The following is a 17345-nucleotide window of genomic DNA, read 5'->3' on the forward strand; positions in this document are numbered from 1 at the left end:
CCCTGAGGGCAACGAGCTGTAGATTTCCCCTCATATGATGGACATTGTTCCGGAGTCTCCCTGAGGGTACAAGTAGCATACTCCTATGTACAGCCACCTGACTCCTAATCAACTCCTTTACTTACTATATGAAAGTTTGCAGTCTGCTGGCTTTGAGCTATATATTTATTACCAGAAAGTTCTGTTATGCCTTGCTCTTTTGTTTTTACATACTGAAAGTTATAGATGTATATTGTTATTTTAGGATTAATTGCTATTTTCACTCATCAACAGTATCTAGGTCCCCATAACATAATTTAGAATGAGATATGAATCCCCTAAATCGGGCTTTTGATATCAGCAGCTCTTCTTATTGCACTAATGGGGTTTTTTAATGCATTTCGGCCACCCACACTTTGTGATTTTCAGTTACCATAATATTTAAGTATAATGCAGTTCAATATAAGGTATTCTAATTTATTGGGTGTGGGTTATTTAACCCCATACATTTCTCACTAATTCTTCAACAGTTATTCATAATTAATGCTTTTACTTATAACTGTCTAATGTTGTGCCTAACTGTTCCCCCAATTTGCCCTAGGAATATTCTCTACTCATATGTAAATATCTCCTCCTCAGCAGTAAGCCACTTTCAGGAATTGACCCCCTTACCATACTATTATTGATACTTGGAGGTAGTTCATAAACTGATTGAAAAGATGGGTTTCCCAAGATTGCAACTTATGGTCACATATGTGATTCTTGACTACATATCCACTCATTCTTTCATACCTAATCCAGCTTAGCAACACATAGTTCAAGAGTGACTGGTACATTTTAGGAGGAGCAAATATTTATTTATTTTGGGAATTTTTTATTTATTTTTTTGTTTGTAAATGTTACATCAAATAGTACATACATTTTTATTATTCTAAGTCTGTGTACAGGACGCTTACAGGGACTCAGAATTATATGCATAGTATAGGGCAAACTATACCAACTATGCACAATTATCTCCAGTGGGATACCCATAGGTGATGTCAACCCCAGAATTTATTCTGTAATTTAACATTGGTCTGATATATCATAATCTTTATCCCTCAAAATAGTTTATATCATATAACTAATTATGGCTGAGTTTATTTTCCATTCATTATCCACAGAAAATAGAAAATGATGTTTTTATGTGCTCTGTTCTAGGGTGCCATATCACTTTTAGGACTTCATGCTATTATTCACATGACAAGTTAATATTTTCTGCCTGTATGTAAGGGTTAAACGAAAACTTATGCACCTACTGTGTATTTACTACTACACTTTTGTTTGTTATTATTCCTTTAATTAACCTCAAAAAAAAAAAAAAAAAAAAAAATGCTATAACATAAAAAAAAAAAAAAAAATCTTTGACAAAGCTAAGAAAGCATCGGTCTCGATGAGACTTCAAGAAATGCACTATAAGTTCTTGAGTAGATGGTATTTAATTCCCCAGAGACTTAAAAAAATGTATCCGCACACAGGGGGGGATTGCTGGAGGGGCTGTGGGAAGGAGGGATCACTCCTACATATATGGTGGACATGCCCCCACATACAACCCTTTTGGGAGAGAGTCCTGATTGAGAGTGGTAGACTTCTGAAAATCATCCTACTGCCTAACCCAAATTACTTGATATACCACAGCCTCCCAAAAATAGCTGAGGAGGCAAAACAACGACTGTTCCTTCTGATGCTGAATTGCACCAAGGGACTAATTCCAAAATACTGGAAGTCATTGCGGGTCCCGAGTCTAGGTGAGTGGAGGGCTGGAGTTAGAGATCTGCTTAGCCTGGAAAGGTATCACTACCTCAAAGTGGGAAAACTAGCAACACACAAGCACATGACCTTAATATGGGAGGGTAAAGACCTCTAAAACGGACTGATAGTTGGTGGGATAATAACATTGCAACAGTTTGGCCGTCCTGCCTCCAAAATATCCTTCCTCTTGCGCACTCGCTAAGCATCAGTATATAAAAATTTAGGATTCTATATTTCTATTTTTCAATAACAATTGATAAATGAAAATCAGAAATTAAAATGTATTCTTTTTTGACCCTATGGCGCATATTTATCAAGCTCCGTATGGAGCTCGCCGGAAACAGAAGTTATGAAGCAGTGGTCTAAAGACCGCTACTCCATAACTTGTCCGCCTGCTCTGAGGTGGCGGACAGAAATCAACCAGATGGAATACGATCGGGTTGATTGACACCCCCTGCTATCTAAAAAAGCTTTAATACTCTGCATATGACTGCAAGTTCTTCTCTGCAGAGTATTAAAGCTTTTTTAGATATTGCTAAAGGGAAAAAGATACAGAATTCATTTCCTGAGCTTGTAAAGTTTGTAGATTCTGTAGAGTTTTATTTTAAACGTGCTAGTGAGGAAGAGCTCAGTAAACAAAACAGATTGGACGCACCACGGACGGCTTTCCTGTGACGTTTTGCAGTTAGCGGTTGCTGATTGGGTCCTGGACTCCCAGGCTCTCTCCTGCTGGCTTGTCTGTCGGGCGACTAAGGTCCCGTCCTGCGCTGTTAGGCATACTGTTATGCCACCACTCTTGTGAGTACCCCTGCTTTGGGCTGTTTGTGTTCTTTATCCTCTCTGTGACGAGTGATACTGTCCCATAAGGCACCTCTCTCTCTCTTCTGTCCTTACAGATTTTTGCTTTGACTTTCCCACTAAGAGTGCTGCCTGTCTATCCAAGTGTAGTATTGGCTCAAGAACCTCCTCACCTCTGCGACCATCCTCCGGTCAAGCCACAATCCACCTTTTGCGCACCTCCAGGAGAGTCCACTTTCTCTTTTTATATAAAATATCTAACCATACAAATATTAGATATATTTTAAAATTGTTTGACAATGTATGCATGCTCCTACTCCTGCCCAAACTCATTCTGCAAAGCAAAAAACAACAACTACAAAACATAATATAGTTAAATAAAATGTTAGTTTAATCTTTTAACACCCTAGAAAATATTACTATAAATATCTTTTTTTTTCCATTACAATCTGTGAAGTGCTTGGGAAAATAGCATATAGATTTTTTTTAAATGTCCTTTATTAATACATAGAAGAGGACAGTACCAAACAAAGGGCCAAACTATGAGTGGAGCCTTTAATAATGATCCCTCTCGAGCGTTAATTGTGCTAGAAGTAAACTTTTTGCGAGCCTCTAACCTGACGAGTGCAAAAAGACTAACTTAGAATATCACACGTGCAAAAACCTTTTTCCCCATAGAAGTCAATGGAGCAAAAAAGTGGGGGGAAAACAACTCCCACGCAAACCAATAGCATATTCTTGTGTGCGCTTACACGGCAAGAAAAAATGAATATTTCACATAGCAGAATGTTTTATTTATTTATTCTTAAATAAATATTTGTACATATATCTGATGGTATTTTGGTACAATATATGTCTGTACCTATATATTTTCATACAGAAAAAGAAGCGGCCTACTAGGAACGAACAACAGCTTAGTAGCTTGTTCTATGGCCTGGTTACTACCTAGGAGCAGCCTCTTTTAGCCCAATAACTTTTATGATGTATATCAGTCTGATTCCGCCGAGTAAAGTCAGTCCAGCCCCAAAATATCAGGCAATCCTGTTTTGAACAAGGAATATGACAACCCCAGATGATCGTTTTGACCTAAATTGGGCCTTGTTGGTGAGGTGCAGCCATATTCCTCCAAGCAGATTGAGCAAGGAGCCCACGTTCGGTTTCCCCATCACCCTTAGGGAGACTTCCCCAGGGTCATAATACAAATTCATACAGAAAGAGAAGCGCTCAACTAGGAACAGACAACAGCTCTGTAGCTTGTTCAATGGTTAGTTACCACCTAGGAGCAGCCTCTTGTAACCCAATTGTGCCTTTCACAAATAAATACTTTCCTGAAGTATATTAGTCTGATCCTGCGAGTAAGGTCAGTCCAGCCCCCCGAAATACCAGGCAATCCTTCTTTGAACAAGGAACACAACAACCCTAATTATCGTTTTGGCCTCCTTTGGGCCTCGTCAGTAAGGTGCAGCCATATTCCTCTAAGCACATTGGGGAAGGAGTCCACGTCTGGTTTCCCCCATTGCCCTTAGGGAGACTTCCCTAGGGCCATAATACAAATTTATACAGAAAGAGAAGCGCTCTACTAGGAACCAACAACAGCTCAGTAGCTTGTTCTATGGCGAGTTACAAACTAGGAGCAGCCTCTTTTAGCACAAGTGTGCTTTTCACAAAGGAGAACTTTCCTGAAGTATATCAGTCTGATCACGCCGAGTAAAGTCACTCCAGCCCCGAAATACCAGGCAATCCTTCTTTGAACAAAGAACATGACAACCCCAGATGATGATTTCAACTTTCATTGGGCCTTGTCAGTAAGGTGCAGCCATATTCCTATAAGGACACTGGGCAAGGAGTCCATGTCTAGTTTCCCCCATCACCCTTCGGGAGACTTCCCCAGGGTCATAATACAAATTGATACAGAAAGAGAAGTGCTCTACTAGTAATAAACAACAGCTCAGTAGCTTGATCTATGACGTTACCTCCTATGAGCAGCCTCTTTTAGCCCAATCATGCTTTTCACAAAGGAATAATTTCCTGAAGTATATCAGTCTGATCCCACTGAGTAAGGTCAGTCCATCCAAGAAATACCAGGCAATCCTTCTTTGAACAAGGAACATGACAACCCCAGACAATCGTTTCGGCCTTCATTGGGCCGTGTCGGTGAGGTGCAGCTATATTTCTCTAAGCACATTGGGCAAGGAGTCCACGTCTGGTTTTCCCCATCACCCTTTTTTCCCCATCACCTTTAGGGAGACTTTCCCAGGGTCATAATACAAGTTCATACAGAAAGAGAAGCACTCTACTAATAACAAACAACAGCTCAGTAGCTTTTTATATGCTGAGTTACCACCTAGGAGCAGCCTCTTTTAGCCCAAGTGTGCTTTTCACAAAGGGGAACTTTCCTGAAGTATATCAGTCTGATTCTGCCGAGCAAGGTCAATCCAGACCCAAAATACCAGGCAATCCTTCTTTGAACAAGGAACAAGACAACACAATTATATATAGGTGTAGATATATACAGATATATATAGGAATATCTATTTATGTGCAGAATATTGGAATGTGAAAAATGTACATTAAATACACAGTATAACACTTTATTAAATATTAATATTGCATAAATGTTTTTCCATGTTTTCATCTACTTAACTGCAAAGGGCCCCAATGCACTCCTGTATATGTCTATATATGTATACATATGTATTTATGTGTTTATATGTATTTACAGACATATATACACAAACACATATAAATACATCTATACATCTGTACACATATATAGACACACATATATATATATATATATATATATATATATATATATATATATATATATATAGGAAAGGAGGTGGTTTGTGTGGGGGATCTGAAACCCCTTAGATGTGCAAAGGGTGATTCGGATATGTCCCACACAAAGCAAAGTTAGCGCTGAGTGTGTGATTAGTTACAGAGTTGGTTGGGGATCCTGTAATAGCAGCTAATTATCTCAGGAGGTGGAGGGAGGTCCTATCCAAAGAGATGGGGGTATCTCTCCAATAGAATGTGGAAAAAAGTGGGGTTGAGAAGAGCGCTTTTACAGGGATTTAGTCCCACATTGCCTATATAATAAATAGTTAGTATTCTGTATATATATATTAAATATAGATTGATAGTCGTTTGTTGAAGGTCACACAAAGAATTCTGTTATGGTGATTGATATTGATGAACTATGTTCAGGGCTATGTTGTTTACCATAGATGTATTCACAAAAAGTATATCCCATACATTAATAATGATTTAAACATGAGACAATATTTAGGAAGTCCATCCACAGTGTGTGTGGGGATAAGAAATATATAGAAAATTAATCAATTATCACACTTTAAATCCAGTAGGTATTGCACTTACTAGACCAAACCTCAATCATATGAGGTAAGTTGCCGCCTCTGTAAGTGAGAAACTTCCGGAGCTCTGAAGTGATGATAGTCGCTTGGCCGTCTGTATATAGCCTTCTCCTCTCAGAGTATGGGGTCAGCGTTCAGGTAGATACTGGTGACAGGTATTCTCCAAGTTCCACCCAGATTTATGCAAAATGAGAGGCAGAAGGAAAATACATAGTGTAAAACTGTTTATTATACATAAAAACTATGATTAAAACAGACAAATGGCCACTCACATTAAAAATCCTCAAACATATGAGGCATGTAATAAACACTTAGTGATAGCCTGTGGTTCACAAATTTTGTAGATGAGAACTGTAGACGCTGTGTCTTTGATCACAACAGAATGATTACTCCCGTACACAGTTCCATAATCCGTTTTTGACACATGCCAGTCAGTGTTAAAATATGTAAAACAAACAAACAAAGTACACGTAGCACTAAGATAATATAAAAAGTTCTCCAAATGGAGTAGTGAAAAGGTCCCTTACACGTTTCAAAGGATATATTCTTCCTTCTTCCTCAGAGGGTATTCGTGCTGAATAAGTCTCTTATCTGTGGCTATAAAAATCGGGCGACGGCATGCCCCTCAGATACCAATGTCAGACATGATTGGGTTAGGTATCTGTCAGTCATTATACATTTCCGGAACAGACTATGCCCAGTACTAGACGTGCTATGTCAGTGGTTCTTTGAGGAGAGTACGTCATAGATACCAGCGTGTTTTCACAGTGGTGTTAAAAAGGCGTATGAGCCTGTAGTGTTAGGTTGCTATAGCAACAGCCATGGGGGAATTGTCCGTAGTTGCGTACTATAGATTTGTATATCGTCTCCATGGTAGCCTTAAGACGTATCCGTATTACGGTCATAGCGCAGGCAAATTACTGGGGTCAAATTATATTGTGTTAAGTGGATCATATATATATATGTATACAAGACCCATTGTATCTGGTATTAAAATTGACACTACAGGCTCATACACCTTTTTAACACCGCTGCGTAAACACGCTGGTATCTATGATGTACTCTCCTCAAAGAACATGCCGCCGCCCGATTTTTATAGCCACAGATAGGAGACTTATTCAGCACGAATACCCTCTGAGGAAGAAGGAAGAATATATCCTTTGAAACGCGTAAGGGACCTTTTCACTACTCCATTTGGAGAACTTTTTATATTATCTATTTTCCTTCTGCCTCTAATTTTGCATAAATCTGCGTGGAACTTGGAGAATACCTGTCACCAGTATCTACCTGAACGCTGACCCCATACTCTGAGAGGAGAAGGCTATATACAGACGGCCAAGCGACTATCATCACTTCAGAGCTCCGGAAGTTTCTCACTTACAGAGGCGGCAACTTACCTCATATGATTGAGGTTTGGTCTAGTAAGTGCAATACCTACTAGATTTAAAGTGCGATAATTGATTCATTTTCTATATATTTCTTATCCCCACACACACTGTGGATGGACTTCCTAAATATTGTCTCATGTTTAAATCATTCTTCATCAATTCATTAATTCTTTGTGTGACCTTCAACAAACGACTATCAATCTATATTTAATATATATATACAGAATACTAACTATTTATTATATAGGCAATGTGGGACTAAATCCCTGTAAAAGCGCTCTTCTCAACCCCACTTTTTTCCACATATATATATATATATATACTTTTAAATATTTAGACATGTATATGTATATATCTCAATGTTAAAGCCCTTTGCCTGCCTTTTGTAACACCTGAGATCTCATATCTTTGAGCCCTTATAACTTTTGTGTGCAATATTTTTCTGCAATAATTTTTATTAGATGGTGTTAGTGTAAGTGTACTTTTAAATGTATTTTGATGTGTTTTGTGACACATTTTTGTTTCGCAAAACAGTTAACCAGATCTCTGAGGACACGCTAACACGACAAATGTTAACTTGAGTTGCGCTCAAGCAATCGCGTTTACTTTAAACTTGTAATATGAGCGCAATTAAACCTGCGTGCAAACTAATGCAAAAACTCAATATCGCTAGCGTGCAAACGTTTGCTCTACACTCAAAATACAGAGGTATCATAAAAATATTAGAAGTATCATACAAATATGATAAAAGCTGATCTTCAATCTTTAGAGTTTTTTTCTCCCAGTATGTCCATTTTAACAGTCTAGCAAGATAAATTTGTTGATTGTTTAGAGAGATCAGCTACAGGTATTCCCTAAACGTATTGCTCAACTATTTTTCTACTAGTGTGTGTATTTTATTTCCTTTAGGTTATTAACTAAAATATTTTTGGACAGTTCGTAATTGAACATATATATTCAATATTTCTACCTTACATAGATCTACGATCACTAACCTCTAGCTATTAATATTCAGACTATCCTCCTATAATGGAGTTTATATGTTTTGATGAATTTTGACATTCCACATCTCTAAATTAAATTTGTGTAACTCTACTTTGCCAGAATGCAGAAAATGGAACCTTTCCAGCTGCAACAAATCATTAACTCGCGCCTGCCAATCCACCAACGCTGCCACATCAGGAATTTTCCACTGTTCCACATGATATATGAGAAATCTTTCAGCTTTATCTCTAAGCTTAGACATTGAAGTGAATAACAAAAATGTCAGGATCTAGTAGGATCCATACGTCCACAACAGTGCTCATAAATGGAATATATCTGCCTAAAAGGTTTCCAATATTTTACAGTACCACCATCTTTCCTCCCCACAGCCCCTCCAGCATTTGCAGCTTGAGTGCTTATATATTTGCCATCTGGATAGGTATCTAAAGAGACATGAAGCCCAATTTTTTCCTTTAGTGAGTCAGAGAAAGCATACAATTTTTAATAACTTTCCAATTCATTTTTATTATTTAAATTGTTTCGTTCTCTTGGTATCCTTTGTTGAAAAGCATATCTAGATAGCCTCAGGAGCTGCTGATTGGTGACTGCACTTGCATTACTCATGTGATTGGGTCACCCATGTGCATTGCCTTTTCCTCAACAAAAGATACTAAGAGAAGGAAGCAAAATAGATATAAGTAAATTGGAAAGTTGTTTTAAATTGTATTATCTATCTAAATCATGAAAGCTTATCACTCTATTTGTGAACATAAGAGGGGAGCACTTTCATTGGACAACAGAAGAAGTTTATAAATTATAGCTATAAGATGCTTCAGGCATAATCTTTTAAATTGAGTAAGGGAGATCACTAGTTGTTTTTATTTTTAAAGGGACACTGAACCCAAATTTTTTCTTTCGTGATTCAGATAGAGCATGAAATTTTAAGCAACTTTCTAGTTAACCCTATTATCAAATTTTCTTTATTCTCTTGGTATCTTTATTTGAAATGCAAGAATGTAAGTTTAGATGCCGGCCTATTATTGGTGAACAACCTAGGTTGTCCTTGCTGATTGGTGGATAAATTCATCCACCAATCAAAAACTGCTGTCCAGAGGTCTGAACCAAGAAAAAAGCTTAGATGCCTTCTTTTTCAAATAAAGATAACAAGAAAACGAAGAAACATTGACGATGGGAGTAAATTAGAAAGTTGCTTAAAATTGCATGCTCTATCTGAATCACAAAAGAAAACATTTGGGTCCAGTGTCCCTTTAAGTATATCAATGAAGTGAAGACCCTTGCTTCTATGTCTTCCCAGCTCAATTTGAGGCTTCAGTTTACCATTGTTTATTCCATTATAAAGAATATATTATGTCAGGTGGCACCTGGATGGTGTTCCCAGTGCTCACTTGCTCAAAGGTAGTTCAGGATTATGTCTATAAATTACCATGAGAGAGCACTGTGTTGATATTAGTAAGCTTGTATGGATAAGCTTGTCCCAGTAGGTAAAAAAAACTCAGTAAGCAAAGGGTAATCTCTCACTTCTTTGGATCATAACTGCTCTGGAGTCCAAGCCAAAACTCATGCATTATCTAGATGAAAAATGTTGTAGTCTAGCTGCACCCATGGCTTATGCTCTGAATTCTAGCACCATTCCACTAACCATTGCAAGTTAACGTATATAGAAACATCTTGTTTTTTATTCACTGTAAATTTACATACATCCATGGGTTTTTTAAGTGACATTTTTCTTTTACTATGAATTTCAACCAATCAAGAGCAGACATATGTATATACCAGTTACCAGTCCAGTCCATGACTGGGAGTTTTTTATCAACTGTTTTTCTCTCCAAATATGATTTCCCTTGATTAGCAGTGTGCTTGGGATCGTTATCATGCTGAAAAACAAAACCATTCCCAATCAGGTGCTTTCCAGAAGGAAAAAAAAAACCTGTCTGTACTTTTCATCATTCATGATCCCATCAATTCGGACAATATCTCTAACACCGCTGGCAGAAATGCATCCCCAAACCAGGACAGAACCTCCACCATGTTTCACTGAAGGCCCCAAACACTTATTCTTCCATCTCTCTCCAACTCTTCTTCTCGCATATTGTCGATTATTGGACCCAAGAATGTAAAGTTTGGATTTGTCACTCCATAATACTCTTTCCATTGATCTTCATTCCAATCTTTGTGAGCTTTAGCATATCTTAACCTTTTCACCCAGTTCCCCTTCTGAAAACTTAACTGCTACCCTTCCTCAAAGACCATTCCTGATCAAGCTTCTTTGGACTGTAGAAGGGTCAACTTGGCATCCCGGTGAAGCTGCCAGATGCTGAGCCAGGTCCTTGCTGTAGGACAAATACAGGTTTTAGCAATGACATTAATTAGGGTTTCATTCCATTTAGGTTTACAAGATCTAGGTTCCTGCTATTGTGTAAGGGGAGGTCACACTAAATACTTGCAACTTTAGCCTATAGAATCTTTTTTTCTGATTTTTTTTTTCTGTTTTTAATACTGCATACAAATATCCTGTATTTTCTGGGTGTACTATAATAAAGAGACTGAGAAATAATTATATATGGTCATTATACGATTGCTAAAACATCAAATCTAATGGTGGCCTAAAACTTTTGCACAGTATAAATAACGGTATATATATATATATATATATATATATATATATTTATTTATACATATATTTATATATAATTATATGTGTGTACATATGTATTTATGTATTTATAAGTTTATTATATGTGTGTATATATGTATTTATGTATTTATATGCTTATTATATGTGTGTACATATGTATTTATGTATTTATATGTGTATATATGTATTTACAGACATAGATACACACATATGAACAAAAAAATACATATGTATACATATATAGACATATATTCAAGTGCATTGGAGTCAGTTGCAGTCAAGTAGCTGAAAACATAATTTTTTTTTTTAAAAACAGTGGGCACCATTCCAGCGAACAAAATTCTAAGCTATGATTATTCAGAGTTCTCTTTATTGTTGTAGGATTCCTGATGGTCCACAATATATTTTTGTCTGTGAGGAAAATGTACAGTAAGGAGGTAAAGGTATAGACATTTGCGTATTTATTTAAATGGAGACACTCATTTTATGATGTTGGAAAGGATAAATGGGATCTTTCTAAGCTTATTTGGGGCGACTGTCCTTGTTAACACTTTTGATACCATAAAGGATTCCATGCAAGAATTAGGAAAAACTATTGTAACTGATCATTTAGACCATCACTAGTATTTATATTGATATTTACTATTAACTTATTAAGTTATATTCTGATTTTTTTTCACTAGCATGTAAATAAATATCTTTTAAATAAGATTTTTTTTTGTGTGTGCTTGTTTTATCCTTTGTGTGTCCTTGTAGGAGGTGAGTAAGTGAGAAATATCTGCCCCCTTCACTGAGGTGTGAGATTCTCAGCCTCTTTTTATCTGGTTTCCATAGAAACAGAAAGGATGGATTTATCGTTCTTACTTTTCTTTCTACCAGACTTATAGTAAAGCTTTGTTATATGCTTGGGACCCAGAGTATCTGCACATCAAAGGGTGAGGAGAAGCTTGGTTTATGCAGGCTGATTAACTCTTTGGTGACTATCAGACCCTGCAACACATTTTTCATATTTCTATCTATTAAGGGGTTAACAAACACATTTTATTACTAATTTCTTGCACATGATCTTAACCAAATGCAGTTTTATAAGATTAAAGGGACGTGAAACCCAATGCACCTTGGTGAGCCAAACACAGAAGGCATCAATGTGCAGCTACTGAGCCTATTTAGATTTGGTTTTCAACAAAGTATATCAAGAGAATGAAGCAAATCAGATAATAGAAGTAAATTGTAAAGTTGTTTAAAATGGCATACTCTTTCTAAATCACGGGGGTGGGGGGAGGGAGGATATGTTTTGGTTTTATGTCCCTTTAAGTCCTGCCACTATATGTATTACAATATTCTGCATTCATTCACATCTTTTTTAATATCAGTGTTTGGCCATCTCCCTGTAATATATGTGATGTTTAAGGTTTACATCACTCTCTACATTCTTTACACTCTCTACTCAAGGACATTTAAGCACAGATTATTTAGACCTCTCTGCTTAATGCAGCATATGTTTCCTCCTTATTAATTATAAATCTGGAACATCATTAAGATTCAGTCTTGCTTCTGTGAGGTTTCGCACATTAATCACTGAACTTTCCTCAAGTGGTTATACTTTATAGTAAAGTCATTAAACAAGTCCAAGAGCAACAGGGTACAATGAGAATTCTAAATGAATGAAAGTTACATTAAAGATCAAAGCTTAATTTGTTTTAACTTCAAAGTGGACCCTGGTTTCTTGACCTCATCCTAAAGTTAGTTGGGAGATGTGATACTTGAATGAGCCACCTTTCATGTTACTGAAAATGATTCCTGGGGGCCGAATTATCAAGCTCCGAATGGAGCTTGGCGCCCCTGTTTCCGAACGAGCCTTCAGGCTCGCCGGAAACAGCAGTTATGAAGCAGCGGTCTAAAGAGTGCTGCTCAATAACTTGTCCACCTGCTCTGAGGCTGCGGAGATCAATCCACCTGATCCTATACAATCTGGCTGATTGATACCCCCTGCTAGTGGCCAATTGGCCGCGAATCTGCAGGGGGCGGCATTCCACAAGCAGTTCACAAGAACTGCTTGTGCAACGATAAATGCAGACAGCGTATGCTGTCAGCATTTATCAATGTGCTGTGGACATGATACTCTACATCGTATCATGTCTGCTCGCACTTTCATAAATCGGCCCCCTGGTCTCAATTTGGTCTGCCTCTTTAATAGTGAATCTAGGCCAGTGTCTATTTCTCTTACATCTTCTAGTTTTCCTCAAAGCAGTTTATATAATAGTATGAATCCACCAATCTAGGTTATATATAGAAATAAGACTGCTATAAAAAAAATCCCTCCAAAATTGCAGTTTAAGAACATTCAAAATGATTGATTAATAATTTTCATATGTCACTTACTTGCAGAACAGCAACTGTGTGGCGGGATCTAAACCCCTTTTGGGGTGAGGAATTCACCCTACACCTACCTCTTGGTTTCCATACCCTCTCCTTCTATGTTATGGATGAAGACACTATTGGGTAAGTGATGCTCCCACATAGTGCAATGCATTATGGGCCTTTTGAAAATAATTGAAAATCATGATCTGCTGCAGCTTAAAGAGTGTGTGTGAAAAACTGAAGTGGTGCAATGAGAAAAATATCTCCAGTTCTGATGTTTCTCCTGTTTGGAACAAAGTTTTAAAGTTAATTCATTGGGTCCCTATCATAAAGTTAAACTTTTCCTCTCATATTCTGCGTTTGGATAAAGCAGAAACTTCATATAGGTCTTTGGATCATCTCTGTATCTACCTACCTGTGAGCATGGTACTTGTGCTATACGTCTGCTGCAGGGACCCTCATGGATATTTATGCTATAGCAACTGCCATGTAGAATAAAACTGTAATTTACTAAGAAAATGACCAGAGGCTGTAAAATAATTCTTTGCACATAAGCCTTGCAGCAACTTTAAATCTATTCCTGGATTTAATGTGAGAGAGGGGGGCCAATCAGGTCTGAGCTGATGTAGTCTGTGTGTGCTTGTGTGTGTCAGTGCACATCACAATGTTATCAAAGCATATGTGACCTTGTATATGGCATGTTGCTGCATGTTTGAGTGAGTGCATGTCATAGCATGTGTCACTCTCTTCCATCAATTGATTCCCCTAACAGGCATGATGATGTCATTGGCAAGATTTCACTCACCAAGGAATACATCGCATCACAGCCTCGAGGTAATTACACTGCACCTGATAATACATGATATGTCAAAATATAATGATTCCACTGCCATCTAAGAGTTAAATAATTCCTGCTATAGTAGTAACCCTTTGATTGTCAGATGACTGTCACATGTAATTTAATGGATCAAACCTTGAAGACTTTATTCATGTGACGTAATAAATCATTATACTACCAGTATGGTTAGTTACCAAAAGTACGGCCCAGCAATATTGAATTTTGCTGGGCTATATATAATAATAATAATACCGTACCTGAGAACTTAAAGGGACATTGTACACTAGATTTTTATTTGCATAAACCATTTATTTAGCCTACCTGGGGTTATTTTTGTAAAAATGAGTTTTGCTTATTTTTAAATAAAATTGTGCTGATTTTCATACTCCTAACCAAGTTCCAAAGTTGTATACTGATGTATACAGACTTTAGATTGCTTCTGTTTGTATGATGGATCTTTTCATATGCAAGGGATGGGGGGGGGTGTCCTGCTCTCAGCCCCTTTCAGTGGGTGTCCCATCCTTACCTCATCAACAGTGCTAAATTGTGAGCTTCTAAGTAAGTTTCAAAACTGGATTTTTATATCAGTATTTTTGCATATTCTTCTTTATAGTAGTGTCTGTTACATGCAGTTAAATAAAAATTGGTGTATACTGTCCGTTTAATCAGCTGACCCTGAGACTCGCAGAAAACAAGAGTAACAAAACAAGTTCTGCTGCCAGTATACCGTCGCTCCAATTCTGCATAATCTATGACATTTCTTTTTGCCGTTACATGCGTAAAATATGTCATCAATAGTATTTAAATGATACTCTAAAACATAACATCATGAAGGGTAAAACAATCAGGAACCAAAGGCCATGCAGCCCCATTAGACTTCAGATCAAAATCCTAATCCTGCAGATCCACAAGGTGCGATTATCAGATCAGCACACCTGAGAACTTTACAGTTAATGAGATCACATCTAAATATGCTCCACATGCACATGCCCATGCAGTTTCTCATTGAAGCAGCAGTAGCTTTACCAGAAACATTTTTGCTAATCCAGGTATATTGCAAAATGGTTCTATTCAAAACTGACATGCACTGATGTGCATTTAAAATTTAGCTGGAATGTCCCTTTAAGTCAACTCAGACCTTTTAAAATAATACAGTTTCCTTCCATCTCTCTCTGTGTGTCTGTCTCTCTATAAACTGTCTGTCTGTTTCATATTAGAGCTACTACTCTCAGAAATACATTCAGGAAGCAAATCTCAGGGTAATTAGAAGCCAAGAAATTGTATAAAACAGGTGAATTTGTGTTTAAACTCCCTAACTGTGAGAATTTAGCTGTGCACCTTGAGAAATATCATAATTTTGTTGCTAAAATTGAGTCTGTGGCATCTACTTATCAAGCCGTCAACTTACTTGCATTCAACGGCACCAATACGCTCGCCTAAGATCGCCTAACATCATGGCCGCGGACCTGAATACTTTCTCCAAAGTTACCAAAAAAGCTGTCAAAAAGCTGCGCACCAAGTACGGGGCGATGAGCAGCGGACTGTTGTTAACTAACAGTCATCGATCTCGCTGCTCTTCGACTTTTCCCCAGCTTTATTGGTACCCTGTCACTAAACACCCACACTATACTATACTGTTTTACCCCTATACCGCCGCTCCCGGAGCCCACTGCAACTCTAATAAATGTATTAACCCCTAAACAGCCGCTCACGGACCCCGCCGCAACTAAATAAAGTGTTTAACCCCTAAACCGCCACTCCCAGAGCCCACCGCCACCTACATTATACTTATTAACCCATAATCTTCCCCCCTACACCGCCGCCACCTACATTATACTTATTAACCCCTAATCTGCCCCCCCTACATCGCCGCCACCTACATTATACTTATTAACCCCTAATCTGCCCCCCCTACACCGCCACCACCTACATTATACTTAGTAACCCCTAATCTGCCCCCCTACATCGCCGCCACCTACATTATACTTATTAACCCCTAATCTGCCCCCCCTACATCGCCGACACCTACCTACATTTATTAACCCCTAATCTGCCTCCCCCAACGTCGCCGCCACTATATTAAATTTATTAACCCCTAAACCTAAGTCTAACCCTAACACCCCCTAGCTTAAATATAATTTAAATAAATCAAAATAAATATTCCTATCATTAACTAAATTATTCCTATTTAAAACTAAATACTTACCTATAAAATAAACCCTAAGCTAGCTACAATATAACTAATAGTTACATTGTAGCTAGCTTAGGGTTTATTTTTATTTTACAGGCAAGTTTGTATTTATTTTAACTTGGTAGAATAGTTACTAAATAGGTATTAACTATTTACTAACTACCTAGTTAAAATAAATACAAATTTACCTGTAAAATAAAACCTAACCTAAGTTACAATTACACCTAACACTACACTATAATTACATTAATTCCCTAAATTAAATACAATTAAATAAAATTAAATAAAATTATCTAAAGTACAAAAACAAACAAACACTAAATTACAGAAAATAATAAACAAATTACAAGATTTTTAAACTAATTACACCTAATCTAATCCCCCTAACAAAATAAAAAAGTCCCCCCAAAATAAAAAAGCTCTACCCTACACTAAATTACAAATAGCCCCTAAAAGGGCCTTTTGCGGGGCATTGCCCCAAAGTAATCAGCTCTTTTACCTGTAAAAAAAAGTACAAATCCCCCCCCCCAACATTAAAACCCACCACCCACACAACCAACCCTACTCTAAAACCCACCCAATACCCCCTTAAAAAACACTAACCCCTTGAAGATCACCTTACCAGGAGAAGTCTTCACCCAACCGGGCCGAAGTCCTCAAAGAAGCCGGCAGAAGTGGTCCTCCAGATGGGCAGAAGTGGTCCTCCAGACGGGCAGAAGTCTTCATCCAGACGGCATCTTCTATCTTCATCCATCCGGCGCGGAGTGGCTCCATCTTCTAGACATCCGACGCGGAGCATCCTCTTCATCCGACGTCTTCTTGAACAATGACGGTTCCTTTAAGTGACGTCATCCAAGATGGCGTCCCTTCAATTCCGATTGGCTGATAGAATTCTATCAGCCTATCGGAATTAAGGTAGGAAAAATCCTATTGGCTGATGCAATCAGCCAATAGGATTGAGCTTACATTCTATTGGCTGTTT

General features: G+C 37.7%; 1 protein-coding gene across 3 annotated transcripts in view; it reads left to right on the forward strand.

Moving 5' to 3' along the window:
* The window catches only part of RASAL1 (RAS protein activator like 1), a 310566-nt gene that overhangs the window by 152058 nt on the left and 141163 nt on the right, over positions 1–17345 (forward strand). For all 3 annotated transcript variants that reach the window (XM_053702172.1, XM_053702170.1, XM_053702169.1), the window contains exons 3-4: positions 13362–13475; positions 14107–14168. In XM_053702172.1, coding sequence (XP_053558147.1) covers positions 13362–13475; positions 14107–14168 — 176 coding nt within the window. The remainder of the gene's footprint in view (positions 1–13361; positions 13476–14106; positions 14169–17345) is intronic.

This window comes from Bombina bombina, chromosome 2 (genome assembly GCF_027579735.1).
Source record: "Bombina bombina isolate aBomBom1 chromosome 2, aBomBom1.pri, whole genome shotgun sequence".
Classification (NCBI taxonomy): domain Eukaryota; kingdom Metazoa; phylum Chordata; class Amphibia; order Anura; family Bombinatoridae; genus Bombina; species Bombina bombina.